Raw genomic sequence first — 16357 nt, 5'->3', positions numbered from 1 at the left:
TGCACCAAATGCGCACTTTGCCAGGTATGCCTGGCTGCCATGTGTTCTGGCCGTGGGGGTCTGTAGTGCCTAAACCATGCCGTTCTGTGGGGGTGCTCCGTGCTTCAAAACGTCCAAGTCGGCCCGGCCAACGTGTTTGAGCTGCAGCTGTGCCTCGGGTACGTTGCCGAGACTGCCGTCCCCGTGGCACCGCCCCCTTCCGCCCCATCGCAACCGTCTCCGACAGAACGGCCACCACCACCACCCACCGTTGAGCCCATTGTGCTGCGCGAACGCCTGAGTTTCAATCCAGACGCCGATGCCATGATGCGCACCATGACATTGCACCCCCAACTGTCGTCGTCGCTTCGGACACCAATGGCCTCCAAGGATCATTCCCATCAACCACAACGCTACGTCGTGCCGCTGTTGGAAATGGAGGCGGCCAACATTGAAGAAGGTGACGAAGACGAAGGTAGCGATGACGAGTATGATCGTCGCCGCCGCTACCGTACCTCCACCAGCCACTCGACGACGACACTGCAAGAAGATCATCCGTACGACATTGCCGACAACCAGTCGTCGTCGCCCCCCCCCTCGTCGCAGCAACAGCAGCAGCAGCAGCCACGTTAGCAGCCGCGCAAGTAGTAACGACAGCAGCCACGTCGGCCATAGCCACGAGGACGATCACGACGCGACTCGAAGACCAACTCCAAATGTTAGCATGATTGGATGTGGGCGCCAACGGCCTCCACGACGTCTTGTACGAAGAAGTGTGTGTCGACATGGAGTGTGCCAACGGCTGCGTGACGCTCATCTACCAGGGCGCGGCGGTGCTCAAAGGTGCGTTTGGATCGCTACGCACGTCGGACGGACACGTGTTGGGCACCGTGTCAGTGGCGGATACGGCGCCTCGGCTGCGCATGTCGCCGCAACATCGGCAGGCCATGGACACGTTCCATGACAATGTTGTGGCGCTGATCGAAGACCGACTGGCCGTCGCCCTGCAAGAACATTAATATTTAAGAAGGGCAACAACAAATCACATGTGGCGTCGAGTTTCGACGAGACCAACGCACGACAATGTCGACGGTTTACGAAAACCTAAGAGGTTCAACACATGCTACAGCGGGGAAGTCCGTCGCTGACCGACACGGTGCCCAGTTCAATCCCGTCGGACGTGACCAGCATGAGACCGACGTAGTACTGGACACACTCCCTCCCCGTCACCCGGACGGACGTATTGAAGCGCGGGTCCACGGTTGCGTCGGGCGCCACAAGGGGACCGCGTCCCCCTTCAGCAGCGTCGCCACACTCAGCGGGTTCGTCCGAGCGATTCGAAAGGTCTGCGCCATGCCGGCGCCTGATCAAACGGGTTGGCGACCCGTGCGGTGCATCGGCCGTCAAGAATATCTATTCCCATCTACCAACGAAGAAGGCTATGTGTATATATATATCTATGTCCTGCGCAAGTCATAGTCTCAAACGGGAGGTTTGGACTATATTCACTTCTAACACTGGAGTGGGAACATATACTCAACTCATCCTTCACCGGACACGCCGCCAAACCCACTTGCATGTGCTGCCACTTGAGTGCACTGTACAATGGCTCGAAACGTCACGAAATCCGGATAAGTTAGGTGTTATCCAGCAAACGAGTGTCATTCTGCGCGTGGGAGTTCAAAACAGTACCGTATTTTACGACTCAATGTTGAGTGTGGTACTCCGTTGCGCATCGCCCGTTTCTGTTCCGACGTTTTTAACTTTGATTGGCAATACGAATGCGTTGTGGGGAGTATGTGTTTTCGCGATTTGTATGCGTTTTGAATCGAGTAAAACCGAATCGGACGAAATGGAGCCTGAATGTGGGAGTCCCGGTATTGCAATGTGACATGCTTCTGCTCGTACGTGTACCTCGAGTAATATATAAAAGGGTATGCATATCTGGAGGGATCACCAATGGAGCAAATCAAAATTTTACAGGTTGCCAAACGGTGCTACTGTAACACACTCAATACCACACTCAACATTGAGTCGTAAAATACGGTAACGTAAACAATCAATTTAAGACGCATCTGAGGAAGGCGGCTAGGGAGAACTCCAAAGCTCCCCGCTCATACAACATTTTCGACCTCTGAAACTTGGAGATTGTAGCTGAATTAATGGGGAACTACCTCGTATCAATTATATTGGGTTTCGGTGCATTGTCAATGATTAAATCAACAAAAACCAAGCAAGTTTGATCTAATTTTAACAATCAATTTAAGACGCATATTTTTATCTTGAATAACGTATACGTATTTGAATATAAATTAAACGGTTAGGTTATTTCGCGTCGTTTCATTGGCTCACAGTCAATGAAATTTCGCGTCTTTTCATTGGCACATGCACATTTTATCTTACATTACTCGACAGCAACCAACGCCTATTTTGTCACATCTCAGGCAATTCAAAATGAAATGCTACCTGCGGGACCAAGGTTACAAGCGTGGGAATCGGAAGGGGTCGTCCACCTACCACTTGTCCAAGGCGAACGCCATTGCCCGGGACGTGTACGTCCGCAAGATGCAGGCCCTGGTTGACGCGCCCGACGGCCCCCATGTCGTGTACACTGACGAGTCCTACATCCATCACCACTACAAGTCCCACCACCTAGCCCTCTACGACCCGTCCAACACGATGGACCTGCCATCAAAGGAGAAGCACAAGGGACGTCGCTACTGCTTCGTCGCTGCCATTCTGGACTCACCCACGCTGGAAATCAAGTTCATGGCCATCAACATTTTCACGGATGGCAATTCGACAGCGAAGCAGCCCAAGGACTACCACGGCATGTTTGACACTGAGTACTATGTGCCATGGTTTGGGCAGCCGCTGAACGAGATGGATGAAGGTGGGATCACCAATGCGTTGATTGTGTTCCACAAGTCGTTGCCCAAGACTACCCAATCGAGTGGCCGCCGCAAGGGTGTCTTGGTCGACGCGTGTCGAGCGTACGGCATCCCAACGAGGGGGCATGAGCACAAGAGTGAGCTCTGGGGACTGTTGGCGACGTACATCCGAGCCCACGTGAAACCTATCATCACGGACATGGCCGAAAGTCGTGGCCACATCATCGTGTTTACCCCTCCTCATCACTCAGATTTACAGCTCATAGAAATAGTTTGGGCAATTGTCAAGGGCGAGGTTGGTCGGCAGTACAAAGACATGACAAAGTTTCCCGATGTTAAGCTGCGCCTAGAAGCTGCATTTGCCAATCTAAAGCCTAGCACCATAAAGGGTTGTGTTCGTTCAGCGCAAGAGAAGCTTCAATTGCTTCACAATCATCTCGTTCAAGTCGACGCACTGGAGTCTGAGTCGTCGTCAGCTGCGAGCGGAAATTCAAGTGATGATGGTAGCAACTCGGATGACTAGAAAATAGATGTATTCGTTTTGAAAATCTAATTCTGAGTCAAAGTTCTCTATGATTGCATACCTCAATAAGTTTATAGAGAAATAGAATAGGCGTTCGTTGTTGTCGAGAACTGTTAAACTGATTGAAGCTCTTAAATTGATTGTTTACGTTAGCTATGTTGTGTCGGTGAACGGTTCATAACTAACAGGACTTTGTGCGATTTCGTTCAAATCCAAAGGTATATTCGTTGCCAAATACTACGTAGTAGAACATTTGTGTGTTAACTGTAAGTTGAAATATAATACGGTCTCTGACGGTGTGAGTGCCATTAACAGTATAATTAACCATGAACTGGACCCTTCATATTGTAGCGATGAACCAAGATCTCCATAATAAAGTTTAATTTACCCAGAACCGGAAACTTCATATTCAAGCGATGAACGGAGATATGGATATTAAACATATCAACCGAGAACGCCATAACGTTATTAAAGATTCTGGTTCAGGGTATACATTATGCTTTGCAAAAATATTATTACTTGTAATATGTAAGGAAATTGAATTGCACAATTAATTGCTTCCAGGGTTGATTTCGTTGAGGGTTGTCGTTCACAACCCGAGGTGGGGTTGAAAATGGCAACCCTGAATGACGCCCTGGATGACGGATAAATCAACCAATCAAAATTAAGTCGTTCAGGGTTATTCCTCCCCGACCACGGCCTCAGATGACTTGCACCATACCGTAGTAGTACAGTAGTAAACATGAAACGCACGTCAGTTGATAAAGTAAGTTACGTTGATTATTGTGAACACAGAAAATAATTGGGAGTAATCGATCGGTTAACAACAGCCTCCCCTGGTTCTATCTAATATCGAGTCGACAACTTAGGCGTCCTTCTTGGCATCTCCGTCTTCTTCCTTGTCAGACTCGTCAGCCTCCGCCACCACTTGTTCCTCGTCACCTTCTTCATCGGCTTCCGGGGCGGCGGCGGACGCAGGTGCCGCCGACTCGTCGTATTGCTCCAGCAGCGACGTCAGCTCCTTGTTCAAAAATACGTCTCCAAGGTGGATCACGTTCTTGGCCACTGGAATCTGCATATCCATCACAATGTCATGTCAGACAAGAAGAAACACATGAGAGAATGCGTACCAGGTCGCGGAGGTCGTGCTCCGGGAGGTCGCGCAGAAGAAGCAGCACGCCATGGGAGTTGATCATCTTGGCATGGCTACAACACATGACCAAGATGAGCGAGGTGGTGGAAGTCGCGTCGATGGAAACTTAGTAGGAGATCGTACCCTGCTTGGAGAGCGTAGTCCACCGCCAAGTCGATCTTGCCGTTCGCCTTGCCCAAGCTACAAGACAAGACACAGTCAACACACCAACGCATGGAGATGAATGATCGGGTGTACTTGATAAGGGACGTGTACACCTTGGCGGTGATCTCGATGTTGTGCTTCTTGGCGATGCCGAACACTTCGACGGCCTTGTCGACGTCGCCGGCGGCGCTGTAGTGGTCGATCAGGCGCGAGAACGTACCGTTGACGATGTGCTTGGACAAGAACTTGCTGTCGCGCAACCACTGCAACGCCAGGTCCGCTTGGTTGTGCTTGATGCACTTGCTCACAAAGGTACCCGTGCAATGCGTGGGGATGAGCAGAAAGTTGCGCTCATACAGCTCCAACGCTTCACGTGCCAGAGGCAAGTCCTTTTCCGACTTGGCTTCGCGCACGATGAACTCCAACTTGGCCTTGGTCAGGTGGTTCGATGACGCGGCAATTGAGTACACCGTGCCGAGGTACTGGACTTCAGCGGCCGTCGACTGCAACGTAGGCGGACCCGTGTGTTTCGGACGCTGGACCTTCACGGGAGCGGCGGCGGCGGACACGGCGAACCCCCTGACGCAAGTGGACGCCACAGACACACGCGACGACGCAAGGACTCGGGACAACATGACGCGAATGGCAATTGATTTTTCGTTGGCCCTCAAGGCAGTGCTTGTACGGATATATTATCCGGATACCCCACTCCATAGATTTTCCAAATATATATTCTCAATCCACCTCATGTAAAAATATATGAAAACGAACGTCCACTACGATACTGGCTGGTATAATAAAACACCGCTCGACAATAATACTTACTAAAGAACGTTACCGTATTTTTAAAAAAGTAACGTTATTGGAAGAAATATTCCATACAGTATATTTGGCATGCATTGTACTACAGTAGTTGTTCAAGGACCAGCGACAGACGACGTTGCGGCCATCGTTTCTCAGCACGTTGCTAGCGAACTTGGGGTTGGAATTCGTCCAACTTGTCCAGCAACGTCTTGGAGTAATTGGGCGAGTAATACTCGACGATCTCCGGGGGGTAGCAGTTGTTGATTTCCATGATGTACTCGGTGAGTTTCCCACCCGCGGCTTCGCTGAGCTCTTGGAGGAACTGGAGCCCGCCGTTCTGGACGAACGACCGCCGCGCCTCGAGGTCGTGGGGCAACATCTGCGCAAACTGCTTCAAAATGTACTTTTGCACTTTCATGGGCGCGTCACGGAGCAGCGGCTGCAGCGCCTGGAGGTGCGTGCACTTGGCCAGAATGCTCTTGAGCGCACGCTTCGATTTCGTTTTCAGGTCGTCCGAGCTATTGGGGTGAATCATGCACGCGAGCAAGTGCCGCAGCACGTCGGCCTCTGCGATGGCGCGCGCATGGTCCGGCGTGTGCCGCCCGATTTGGCCCAAAGTCCACGCACTGGCGGCCTTGATGTGGTCTTCAGGCTCGGCCACCAACGCATTCTTCACCGGCGCGATGCCCTTGGTAGTGATGATCGCCAGCGCGAGCGTCTCTGAAAACGCAGAAATGTAACCGATCGCCATGATGCCCGGGAGCTTGTTGTTGCCGCTGGCTTCGGCGACGTAGTCGACGAGCGTGGACGCGCCGCCTGCGTTCACAATCAACTTGGCGAGCTCGGGGGTGTGCTTGGCGATTTCACGGATGCACGTGGCAGCATTCTTGCGGACGGTGTGGTCGATGTCGTTGAGGTTATGCAGGATGTTGGGGAAGATCTCGGCTTCCACCACCACCTCGGCCAAGTCGACGGAGTGTTTAGCGATTTGCGCCAAACAACTGCACACTTGGCTACAAAAATTCGAAAAAAACACGAAAATTTAACAAAAATCAAGACATGTTTGAAGGAGTAGTACCGTTTGAGTTTGGCGTCGGGGTGCTGGACAAGAGGAGCCAAGTACGCGACCGCGCCAGGGTCCAACACGGCTTGCGCCAATTCGGGCGAGTGCTTGGCAATGTCGCTGAGCGCTGACGCGGCCACCCGCTTGAGTGTGATCTCGGGCTCCTGGATGCACAGCACCAGAAGCGGCACTGCGCCTGCGTCCACGACGCTCTGCGCCAGTTCGCTCGTGTGCTGCGCAATGTAGCCGATGGCCCACGCCGCCGCCTCTTTCACCGTCGGGTCGAACTCTTCCAAGCATGGCACCAACGCTTCCAGCGCGCCTACGCATTGAACGAACGTGGTTTGTTGCGTGTTTGGTCCAGTCAGTTGTCGGGGTTACCTGAGTCCACCACGGCTTGCGCGAGTTCGGGGGAGTGTTTGGCCACGGCGCGAAGAACAAACGCCGCCGCTTTCTTGTAGAATCGGTTCTGTTCTGACAACGAGTACACCAGTTGAGGCAAAATCTCGTTGCCCACGATCGCCTCGGCGAGGTCGTCGCTGTAGTTGGCAAGGCGTCCAAGGGCTAGCGCCGCCGATTGCTGGATGCTGGGAACCTAGATGTAAACATTAGGAAGATGAAAAAGGAAGGGGAAGGATGACGAACGTTGTCGAGGAGCAACGGACGGAGGAGCTGCATCACGCCGGCGTTCTGCATGACTTCAATGTTCTGCGGCCGCGTGGCAGCCTCAGCCACCGCCTGCACAAAGCTCACCCGCGCCTTCTGATACGTCTCAAAGTGCTGCAGCACGGACGTCGATGCCATCGTCTCTTGATGTGTGCGAAGATGAGGAAACCACGACCGCAAGAATAGACACAAGTCAAAAACCGTTACAGATTTCGTAACCGCTCGATGGTGCCTATTTATAACCGACACACTTCACTGTTAAGCTCAACATAGGATGCGTCCGAAGCCGACCTGCACTGGATGCTCCATAGGCATTGTGACATGGGGCGATTCATTTAACTGTTAACGTTAACTACCGGTAGTTTGTTGATTTCATTCTATCTATTGGTTGTTTGTGAGATGGCGACCTACCTGTAATTGTAACTCTGTCCTGCCGAGCGAACATAACGTTAGCGTTGAATTGGAGGCGTGATTCATTGACCTGACTGTTTTAATGGAGTCGTATATGTCAGGGTGTAAGCATACCGGTAACCAACAGCTAGCCACACTCGGTATCATATCTTGTGAAGCTATACTACTAATAGTAGTCACTCGAAGCCAGCCTTCGGAGCTCCAGTCAGGCTTTGATGTTACAATCAAAGCCATGGATTCAAAACCGAAACAAAGTAAGTCAAATACAACTCAAACAAATTAATGCTTTAGAGAATACCAATTTATCACCATTCGAACAACGTTACATATGCGTTAAATTTGTGAAATAAACATCCTACATAATGCAATAAAGGTTGGGACTCCCTGCCACCCTTGCTATGATGATGATTCACTGCTTGGACCAAGGCGACCCCGACGACGATGCGGATGGAAGTGTCGGGTACTGCGGAACCACCATCTCGTGCGACGATGCCAGCGCAGTCATGAAGTGCTTTTACACTCGGCACCTCCTCTTTGAGAGCTCGCAAGACCTTCGCAACTATTCGTACTGGGGGTTTACTGATGGTTTTCCGACCTTGTGCGGCAGTGAGCGGGCGGCGGTGGACGCCGGACTCGTGCATCCTCACATCGAGATGCGACCGATAGACATCCCTGGCATCGGAACTCAAATGGGGCTCTTCGCTACGCAAGACCTACCGGCAGGCACGTTCCTCGGCGAGTACACCGGCGTGCTCAAAGCCGATCGCGGCGGGTCGTTCGACAGCTACGGATTGGCCTACCCGTCCACTTACGAACACGGCAACCTGTGCATCTCCGCCAGCGAATACGGAAACATCATGCGATGCATCAACCACAGCTACACCCGTCCCAACTCTGCGTTTGCATCTGCCTTGTGCAATGGCCTCTTGCGCATGATCTGTGTATGTTTCTGCAATCTATAAATAATCCTGTCTACTAACCGATACCATGGGTTATTTGTATGTAGAGAACGCAATGCAATGTCGTTTCAGGGACGCAAATCCTCATCAATTACGGCACTGCGTACTGGAATGCAGCTGGCGTGACCCCACACGAATGGCATGGCTGCAATTCGTTAACTAGTTTTAGTGGATAGTTTGACTTTAGTAAGTGGCTATTTAGTTAATCAAAGCGCTCCTTGCTTGTCGTGAAAGCGTTGAAAAGTCTCGAGGGATTCTTCCGAAGACACTGGCGATGTTAGAAGCAACGCCTGTTGAAAATGGCGCCCGTCGATCGCTTCCATGTGAATATTCTCGCGCAACGCCAGCAACGCCGCCTCCCGGCACACGTTCTAGGCAATATATACTCAGTTAACTACCTAAGCAACTAACTTTACCTCCAATTCGGCACCGCTAAACATAGGCGTTTGAGCTGCCACCCACTTCAAATCCACGTTTGTCGACAACGATGCATGTTTTGTGTGGATTTGTAATATCTAGACGAGCATGAATACATATAAGTTTTTAACAATATTTATTTATATATATATAATATATACATCGTAGTATATCCAGAAGAGATAGAAGAAATTACCTTGAACCGATCGTCTTGATCTGGCAGCGGAACGTACACCACTCGATCAAATCTGCCTGGTCTTAACAAGGCAGCATCAATCATATCTGGTCTGTTGGTGGCCCCAATGACAAGCAAGCCTACCAATTACAGTATATTTTAATTCCTAACAAATATATAAAATATTATGAGCTTAGTGCAATTGTCCGTACCATCTGCCGCTTCAACGCCGTCCATTTCATTGAGTAACGTCGATAGAACTCGCAATTCCATTCCCGAGCCTGGTTGGATATGTATATATTATTCTCGGATCACCATATATAATATATGTTGAGGGAAAAATTATTTTTATCAAAAGTATACCTCCCGACCCGCCTTGTTCAAAGTTCCGTTTGGTCACAATGGCGTCGATTTCATCCATAAACACAATCGCTGGGGTGGCTGCCCTTGCGTCTCGAAAGATCTAGCAAACGTACAAGTAAATATATATATACAAATATAATATATTTGATATTATTACTTGACGAATAGCAGCTTCAGCATCTCCAAAGTAGGGAGAAAACACTTCCGCAGCACTTAACGATAGGAACGTCGCGTGAGATGCAAATGCGCACGCTCGGACGATGGTACTCTTGCTGCATCCTGGCGGGCCATACAGCAAGATGCCCCGTGGAGGCTAAAACATGGGTGGATATATATATATATTATTCGCTCAGGCATCTTTCCAATTAGATATAAAATAGAAAAAATATTTATGGTATACCTACCTTTAACGCCAGTCGCTGAAACGTTTCGGGAAACTTTAGTGGCCATTCCACGGCCTGTTGCAGCGATGTCTTGACACTGTCGAGACCGCCAATGTCACTCCACGTCGTGACTTTGGACTGGGAGGTTTTGCTACTTATTGTGAAAAATCCCAGTTAATACTTCCAAATATATTAAAATATAATTTCCCCACTAAAAAACACGAGAAAATACTACCTGAATGTGTGGGCACCGCGCAACGCAGACGCTTGAACAAACTCCAACGCGTGGGTAAAATCGGCAAACGACACTGTCGGTGGCTTGGAAGTGGTCAGTGATAGCTCGTCCAATGCTTGGAAAGATATTTTTAAAATTTGAAGATTCATTGGATATATATATATATATATATTATATATTACCCTTGGCCATCAAAGCATCCATATCGGACGAGGACGAGTTGTTCCAGTACATGGCCGAGAGTTGCTGATTTCTCAAAAACTTTAACATTTGCGGCGTCTGATGACGTTCATTTCCAACTCGAGTGAGGGCAATCATACATGCTTGACGGCACAACGCCGCAATGTCCGCACCCACAAACCCCACACATCTGCAAAAAACAACATGTCATATATAAGCCATGTAAAATAATAATATATATATTATATACGCATCCGCCAATACATAAAGGTCGCTATTAAATAAATGAACATGCTCTATACTAGGTTGTACATCTATATTTATATACGTATCTACCAAGATTTAGAGGAGGACACTATCAAATAAAACAACATGGAATATATATATATATATATATATATATATACGCATCTGCAAAAATATATTCGAGCTCCTAATCCTATCAAATACTTCAGGACACAAGTGACATGTAATATTCACACGTACAAGTCGGCCAGGTCATTGGACAGCGTGGCCACAGCCAACGGCGGTTCCAACGGCACTCGTTTCAAGTGAACTTTAAAAATCTCGGCGCGATCTTGGGCATGTGGGGCATGAACGACCACTTCACGATCGAACCGACCTAGTAAGTACGTACCACATATAAAGATCTACCAACAAATCCCATTCAAAGCCTCAATATACATATATATATATAAATATTGCAGACGTACCAGGTCGTCGGAGAGCCGGGTCTATGGAATGAGGAAGGTTCGTAGCCCCAAAGACCAGCATGCGACTGTTTGTAGATGCGTCCACGCCGTCCATGAGCGTCAGTAGCTGCGCCACAATGCGACTGTGCGACCGTCCGCTGGCCTCGCGCCGCGGACACAGCGCATCCAGCTCGTCCAGAAACAAGCAAAACACATGGCGATTCGACTGCCGCGTGAACGCCCGGCCCTGGTCAAATAGATCGCGCAGTGCCCGCTCAGCGTCACCGATGCCGCCGCCCGACAGAATCTCCGCGCCGTTGATCACTCGCAGCATCAAGTGACAGGCTCCTACGGAAAAACAACATATATATATTGTGGATTCGGTGCAAATTTCCAGACCCCGTCTTCGAATCGAATATCTCGCCGCCGACTCGAATCACAAAGATCGACGCTAGTGGCGAATTCAAGAGTGGATTTGATTGGCTCGTACAGAATGGACAAGTATATTCAACCAATCAAACTCCAGCGGGATTCAATATTGATTTGGGAAGGTTATAGCGAATTCACAATATCACGAGATAGTATTGTTCGTGATGTTGGAAGGCTATGATGTGTTTCACTCAAACGGGTTCATAGGGGGGGATTGTTGGAAATTTCACCACGCATCGAGCAAAGGTGCAGTATGATTGGCTAAAAAAGAAATACAGGTTGCCATACGAGTGGTGGCTGGAAGGAATATTCACAATTTCGAACGTCGATAATATATATTGTCGATTTGATAGTACAAATTTGGGGAGGGTCGGATCGCGCCGACCCATTCGATCCACAATCGATCTGATTGGTTAAATTTCATTGAGAAGGTGTTTTGATTGGCTAGTAATTTTGAGTTCATCTGAAGTAGCCAATCAAATCGATTTAAATTCCAACGAGAAACCACACCACAACACAATGAAATTTCACTCGACTGCACAATATGTAACGTAGCATTTATTTCGCAGGTCCAGTGATTGTTGGGATGGGTGAGTCGAACACACAATAGAAAGATATGATTGTTGTGTTTATTCTCAACTGGAGGATTTAGCCAATCCGATTACAGGAAACAACCCTCCTCAACGTCAAATTAGTATGTGACTTTAATTAGTGTGATACCAAACACGTTATTACATAGTACAACATTCAGTCCAACGAATCAATCGATAAATTCAAAATGGTCCACAAAATTTGGGTAAAAGGACAATATAGAAGTCTAGAGTGGCGGCATACCGCTGGCGTGGCATCGACGGATGGCGGTGCGGACGAGGAGGGTCTTGCCGACACCAGGCGGACCGGATAGCAGTACCCCCTTGGGCAGTTGGATGCCGATGTCGTGTTGAAGAGATGGGAACTCCACCGCCATGTAAATCAACTCCTCGAGTTTCTTGAGCTCGACATGGAGGCCTCCGACGTGGGTGGTTGCCGCGTCTTCATCTTGATGAGACTCGTCAAACGCTGGCTTTCGTAGCTGGACGTCCACAGGAAGGATGGCGTTGTTGTCGTCATGGGGTTCGGCTTCTGCCGCTCGAAATAGAACCACCCGCGTGGCGCGAATGACTCGAACGACGCCGATAGGAAGTGTCCGATGCACTCGGAAGGACATGCTGGTGTTGTTGGTTGGATGGGGTAGCTGGATCACACAAGATTCGTGGAGAATGAGGCGACGACATGCATCTTGGAGGATGCGAAGGCTAATGGGGTCTTGCAGCACCGTATTCGTATCGTCGTTGGACGACTTGTCAGAAGTGACAGGCTCGAGGGAAATCGACGCCGCAGACTTCAGCGGGGACGGCAACACGGAAATGAAGACCTCGTCTTCATGGGTGTGCTCAAGGCATATCTTAGGTAGCGCTGCGAGAACTACATGCGTCGCCTCGATCGCGATGGATGTGTCGATGGCGAATGCGTTCCGTTGCCGACTGGCATGGGCCTTGCAGAGGTAGCAGTCGCCATTGACATACACGGCCACGGCAGATCCGTTGAACAGACCATGCTCTTGCATGAACGCCGCTGGAAGCCTGCATCGTCCTGTGAACTGGTCGAACGTGTGCTGTTCCACTGCCTGCGTAATCGCGGCGACCATCGCTGGATCGATCGATCTTGACGCAATGATTGGCGCAGCAGAACCGGATAACCACCTCGATTATCCGGGTGTTCGAACTATTAATATACAAAAGAAAGAAAAATATGGTCTATTTCACTCAAACAGGAAATATCAAATTGCATTGTCGTTTCCGTTTTGCTTTGTCGTCTACGAGTACATACTGTTACTGCTAACGTTAATAGGTAGACATAACGTTGAGCATTCATTTACTACCAGAGTAACATTAGATTACTGTACTCCCCAGCTGCGATAGAACCAACTAACGTTACTATCAGTCACCGTTTAGTTGCCGCGTGGCGAGTGGGTGAGCATGAGCTGGTGGCAGCAATATAACCATGTCCACATAGCTAACGTTAGTTCCTCTCGTTCCAAGTGCTAAGGCTGCCTCGAGAAGGTCTTAATATGGCCAAGCCGCCAACGATTGCGTCGTTGAATGAAAAAGATCCACGCAAGATGGTGGCATGACGTTGAGCGAGCGCGGAATTACACACATTCTGGTCCCCCGGCGTTTTTACTGGGGAATTGTATGGCGAATAAAAATATGGTGGATTTCGACTGGCTTTTGCTATTAAATATTTTCCTCCGCGGCTCTCGCACCATGAAGATTGTCGCTATCCGTGCGTCTTCCTCCTTCCCTCCATGTGAAACATGCGTCTAAGCAGACCTCTCCCGTAGAGTTCCTTCGTGCGGACCAAGGGGATGCCGAACCTCCGATCCTCGCGAGCGCCTTTGACTTGAACTCGTTCGGCTACTTCAAGCGATCCACGTACGTTACATGCTCGGGTCACATGCTGCGTGGATATGATGCTGATGGGAATGTGTCCCTACGTAGGGTTCGTGACATGATCAACTTCTTCAGCCGCACATTCATCAAGCGAACGCCCAAGGGACAGCGGCAATCCATCCAACACGAAGGTACCAACCATATCTACGTGTCCGTCAGTGGGTATCCTCGCCCTCCCTTCTCACGATATTTGTCTAGAATACAATTGCCACGTGTACGTGCGCCAAGATGGACTCGCGGGGATCGTCGTGTGCGATCAAGAGTACCCACCGCGCGTAGCGTTTGCCTTGATGAACAAGTTCCTAGAAGAATTTAACAAGGAAACCAACGGCGAGTGGCGCACGAGTCCGAGCGCAGCCAACCCCGACTGGGCGCCGCTGGTCAAGGCGCTGGAAGACTACCAGGACCCGTCGAAGGCCGACAAGATCTCGGCGATCCAAAAGGAGCTGGACGAAACCACCGCCGTGCTCTCCAAGACCATCGACAGCGTGCTGGAGCGAGGGGAAAAGCTGGATGACCTCGTGCAAAAGTCGCAGGACCTGAGCAGCCAGTCCAAAGTATTTTACAAGCAAGCGAAGAAGACCAACTCGTGCTGCATCCTCATGTAGAGCGTCGGCATATCCATCGCAGCTTTCATCCTTTTGCATTAACAATGATATATGCTTCTTCGTCGATTGTCGCCTCTCAACATGTGCATCTTCGCAGTACATGGTACTGGAAGGCATGTCCTTGGTCTTAGCAGGATGCGGGGAGGAGGGCGTATCCCTGTGGATATTGTCCGTAGACTACTCGACGTCGGAAGGTACTGCTTCGATGCTCAAATGTCAACTAGCAGGTCCCAACGCACACTTATTGGAGTGGATCATCCAATGATCGTGTTGCGTGTCGAAGGGAGAGATCGGTCGTCGTGATGATGACTCATGTCCTCGAAGGACATAAGTACCCTGTTTGACCTATGATGATGATGATACCCACAGTTGGTCAAGAACGGCGCAGTCATGGAGATCGCGGCTATGGCAACGTCCTTTCGCTGCAAGCCAGGCCGAAACTGCAGGTGTTTAGCAGTGTGCATGTGTGTGTCGGACTTCAACCGATGCAGTCTGACACACATGCACGTTGGTTGAACACGAAGACACATAACACTGCTGTAGCATGATGTTCTATGTCTCAACTACACATGGACTGCCGTATGACAGCTATCCATCGTGGACATTCATGATTTCATCGCGAAGATGAGGATACAAAGTCCGGATAAGACAGTGCTTCTCGCCAGATATCCGGATACTTGAGTCAGGTATCCGGTTCTTGGAAGATTTATCCGGTGTATTGATCGAATTGGCAACAAAAGCGCAAAGAAACAATGAACGCTGACGACTCGCAATGCTCCACGCCGGGGTGTCCCAACCTAGCGCAGTCGTACGGCTTGTGCTCGTCCCATCTATCCCGAGTGCAGGCTCGCGATCTGCCGCAGACTTCATTCATGGACGCAGGCCATTCGTCGCTTCGCAGCCCCCCCACGCAACACCATCGGCAGCATCAACACCAGTCGTCGCAGCCGTCGTCGACACATTACGACACGCCCACGTCGGTTCAGAGCGGCTCAGACAACTCGGACGAAGGAGGGGAGCAACCTGACTCGGTGGTGCGTCGCGAGAGGAATCGCATCGCCGCACGCAAGTCGCGCCAACGCAAGTTGGACAAGATCCAGCACCTCGAGAACGAAAAGGGACGGCTGGAAGGCCACCGCAACCGCCTCATCAACGAGATCCGCATGCTCGAGAGTCGCATGGAGGGAAGTCTTGGCACGACGAAGAAGATGTTGTCGGACGTCGAGTACGAAGCGCTGCAGAGCGAGCGCGTGCGCGTGATCGAAGACGTGCACGCCATGTACAACTCGCGCAACATCGAGGACTCGACCAAGTACTTCCGGGAAGACTCGATTGTGTCTGGGCCGCAGAACTCGGTGCATTTACGCGGCAAGGACGCGATCGTGCTGGACTTTCTGTGCACGGACGCGCTGTTTGAGAACTTTCAACTGAACCACACGAAAATCGACAGCGGTGGCCCGCGGTCCCAGCATTTCCGAGTGTACTGGCTGTTCACAGGCACGATCAAGGCTACAGGGTCGTGCTCGGGCAAGGAGTTCCAGGACTTGTTCGGGAAGGTAGTGGGCAAGACGCTCACGATTGAAGGCGTGTCCAACTACTCGTTCAGTGGCGACAAGATCGTGTACATTCACCGCACGGCCGACCAAGCCAAGCTCTTGTCGACGCTGGTCAAGTTGTCCAAAGTGTAATTCCCTTGTAGTAGTAATGTAGTATTGCATATTTCCGTTACATATGATAAAACAGTACTGTATTGGGAAGAAAGAAAGAAATGGATTGGAATATTGTTCGTG

At 50.1% G+C, this 16357-nt stretch overlaps 10 protein-coding genes across 11 annotated transcripts in view; 6 read left to right on the top strand and 4 right to left on the bottom strand.

The window, feature by feature from the left end:
- H257_17580 (hypothetical protein) overlaps window positions 1-612 on the top strand; it is a gene marked incomplete at both ends in the record, with an annotated part of 1744 nt that extends 1132 nt beyond the window's left edge. Inside the window, one exon of the mRNA XM_009846420.1 lies at window positions 67-612. Coding sequence (XP_009844722.1) covers window positions 67-612 — 546 coding nt within the window. The remainder of the gene's footprint in view (window positions 1-66) is intronic.
- Window positions 613-764: 152 nt separating this feature from the next.
- H257_17579 (hypothetical protein) lies at window positions 765-998 on the top strand (the record flags this gene model as incomplete). The annotated part of the gene is made up of 1 exon (XM_009846419.1): window positions 765-998. The coding sequence occupies one exon, from the start codon at window positions 765-767 to the stop codon at window positions 996-998; it is 234 nt and encodes a 77-aa protein (XP_009844721.1).
- Window positions 999-1092: 94 nt separating this feature from the next.
- On the bottom strand, window positions 1093-1558 carry H257_17578 (hypothetical protein; the record flags this gene model as incomplete). The annotated part of the gene is made up of 2 exons (XM_009846418.1): window positions 1093-1392; window positions 1532-1558. The coding sequence occupies 2 exons, from the start codon at window positions 1556-1558 to the stop codon at window positions 1093-1095; spliced, it is 327 nt and encodes a 108-aa protein (XP_009844720.1).
- Window positions 1559-2433: 875 nt separating this feature from the next.
- H257_17577 (hypothetical protein) lies at window positions 2434-3393 on the top strand (the record flags this gene model as incomplete). The annotated part of the gene is made up of 1 exon (XM_009846417.1): window positions 2434-3393. One exon carries the CDS (start codon window positions 2434-2436, stop codon window positions 3391-3393), a length of 960 nt encoding a protein of 319 aa, XP_009844719.1.
- Window positions 3394-4168: 775 nt separating this feature from the next.
- On the bottom strand, window positions 4169-5339 carry H257_17576. Of its 2 annotated transcripts, XM_009846415.1 has the most exons (4): window positions 4784-5339; window positions 4670-4726; window positions 4524-4599; window positions 4169-4465 (listed from the first exon to the last, which is right to left on the bottom strand). In XM_009846415.1, exons 1-4 carry the CDS (start codon window positions 5323-5325, stop codon window positions 4259-4261), a joined length of 882 nt encoding a protein of 293 aa, XP_009844717.1. In that variant the 5' UTR covers window positions 5326-5339; the 3' UTR covers window positions 4169-4258. The 2 variants fall into 2 exon arrangements, with proteins under 2 accessions (XP_009844717.1, XP_009844718.1); XM_009846416.1 differs by having other exon boundaries at window positions 4524-5339.
- A 153-nt stretch (window positions 5340-5492) lies between these two features.
- Window positions 5493-7469, bottom strand: H257_17575 (hypothetical protein). The gene is made up of 4 exons (XM_009846414.1): window positions 7203-7469; window positions 6939-7152; window positions 6573-6879; window positions 5493-6507 (listed from the first exon to the last, which is right to left on the bottom strand). The coding sequence occupies exons 1-4, from the start codon at window positions 7359-7361 to the stop codon at window positions 5658-5660; spliced, it is 1530 nt and encodes a 509-aa protein (XP_009844716.1). The 5' UTR covers window positions 7362-7469; the 3' UTR covers window positions 5493-5657.
- A 540-nt stretch (window positions 7470-8009) lies between these two features.
- H257_17574 (hypothetical protein) lies at window positions 8010-9002 on the top strand. Its single transcript, XM_009846413.1, has 2 exons — window positions 8010-8575; window positions 8641-9002. Exons 1-2 carry the CDS (start codon window positions 8033-8035, stop codon window positions 8767-8769), a joined length of 672 nt encoding a protein of 223 aa, XP_009844715.1. The 5' UTR covers window positions 8010-8032; the 3' UTR covers window positions 8770-9002.
- On the bottom strand, window positions 8738-13154 carry H257_17573 (hypothetical protein; the record flags this gene model as incomplete). Its single annotated transcript, XM_009846412.1, has 12 exons — window positions 8738-8964; window positions 9010-9108; window positions 9207-9325; window positions 9398-9466; window positions 9549-9648; window positions 9706-9861; window positions 9953-10082; window positions 10167-10281; window positions 10349-10536; window positions 10833-10968; window positions 11060-11386; window positions 12302-13154. The coding sequence occupies 12 exons, from the start codon at window positions 13152-13154 to the stop codon at window positions 8800-8802; spliced, it is 2457 nt and encodes an 818-aa protein (XP_009844714.1). The 3' UTR covers window positions 8738-8799.
- A 600-nt stretch (window positions 13155-13754) lies between these two features.
- H257_17572 (hypothetical protein) lies at window positions 13755-14633 on the top strand. The gene is made up of 4 exons (XM_009846411.1): window positions 13755-13792; window positions 13851-13941; window positions 14008-14090; window positions 14158-14633. The coding sequence occupies exons 1-4, from the start codon at window positions 13774-13776 to the stop codon at window positions 14565-14567; spliced, it is 603 nt and encodes a 200-aa protein (XP_009844713.1). The 5' UTR covers window positions 13755-13773; the 3' UTR covers window positions 14568-14633.
- A 644-nt stretch (window positions 14634-15277) lies between these two features.
- Window positions 15278-16346, top strand: H257_17571 (hypothetical protein). Its single transcript, XM_009846410.1, has one exon. The coding sequence runs from the start codon at window positions 15320-15322 to the stop codon at window positions 16253-16255; it is 936 nt and encodes a 311-aa protein (XP_009844712.1). The 5' UTR covers window positions 15278-15319; the 3' UTR covers window positions 16256-16346.
- Window positions 16347-16357: the final 11 nt, after the last annotated feature.

This window comes from Aphanomyces astaci, assembly GCF_000520075.1.
Source record: "Aphanomyces astaci strain APO3 unplaced genomic scaffold supercont1.110, whole genome shotgun sequence".
Classification (NCBI taxonomy): Eukaryota; Oomycota; class Saprolegniomycetes; order Saprolegniales; family Verrucalvaceae; genus Aphanomyces; species Aphanomyces astaci.
This window is presented reverse-complemented; position numbering and strand designations above follow the sequence as displayed.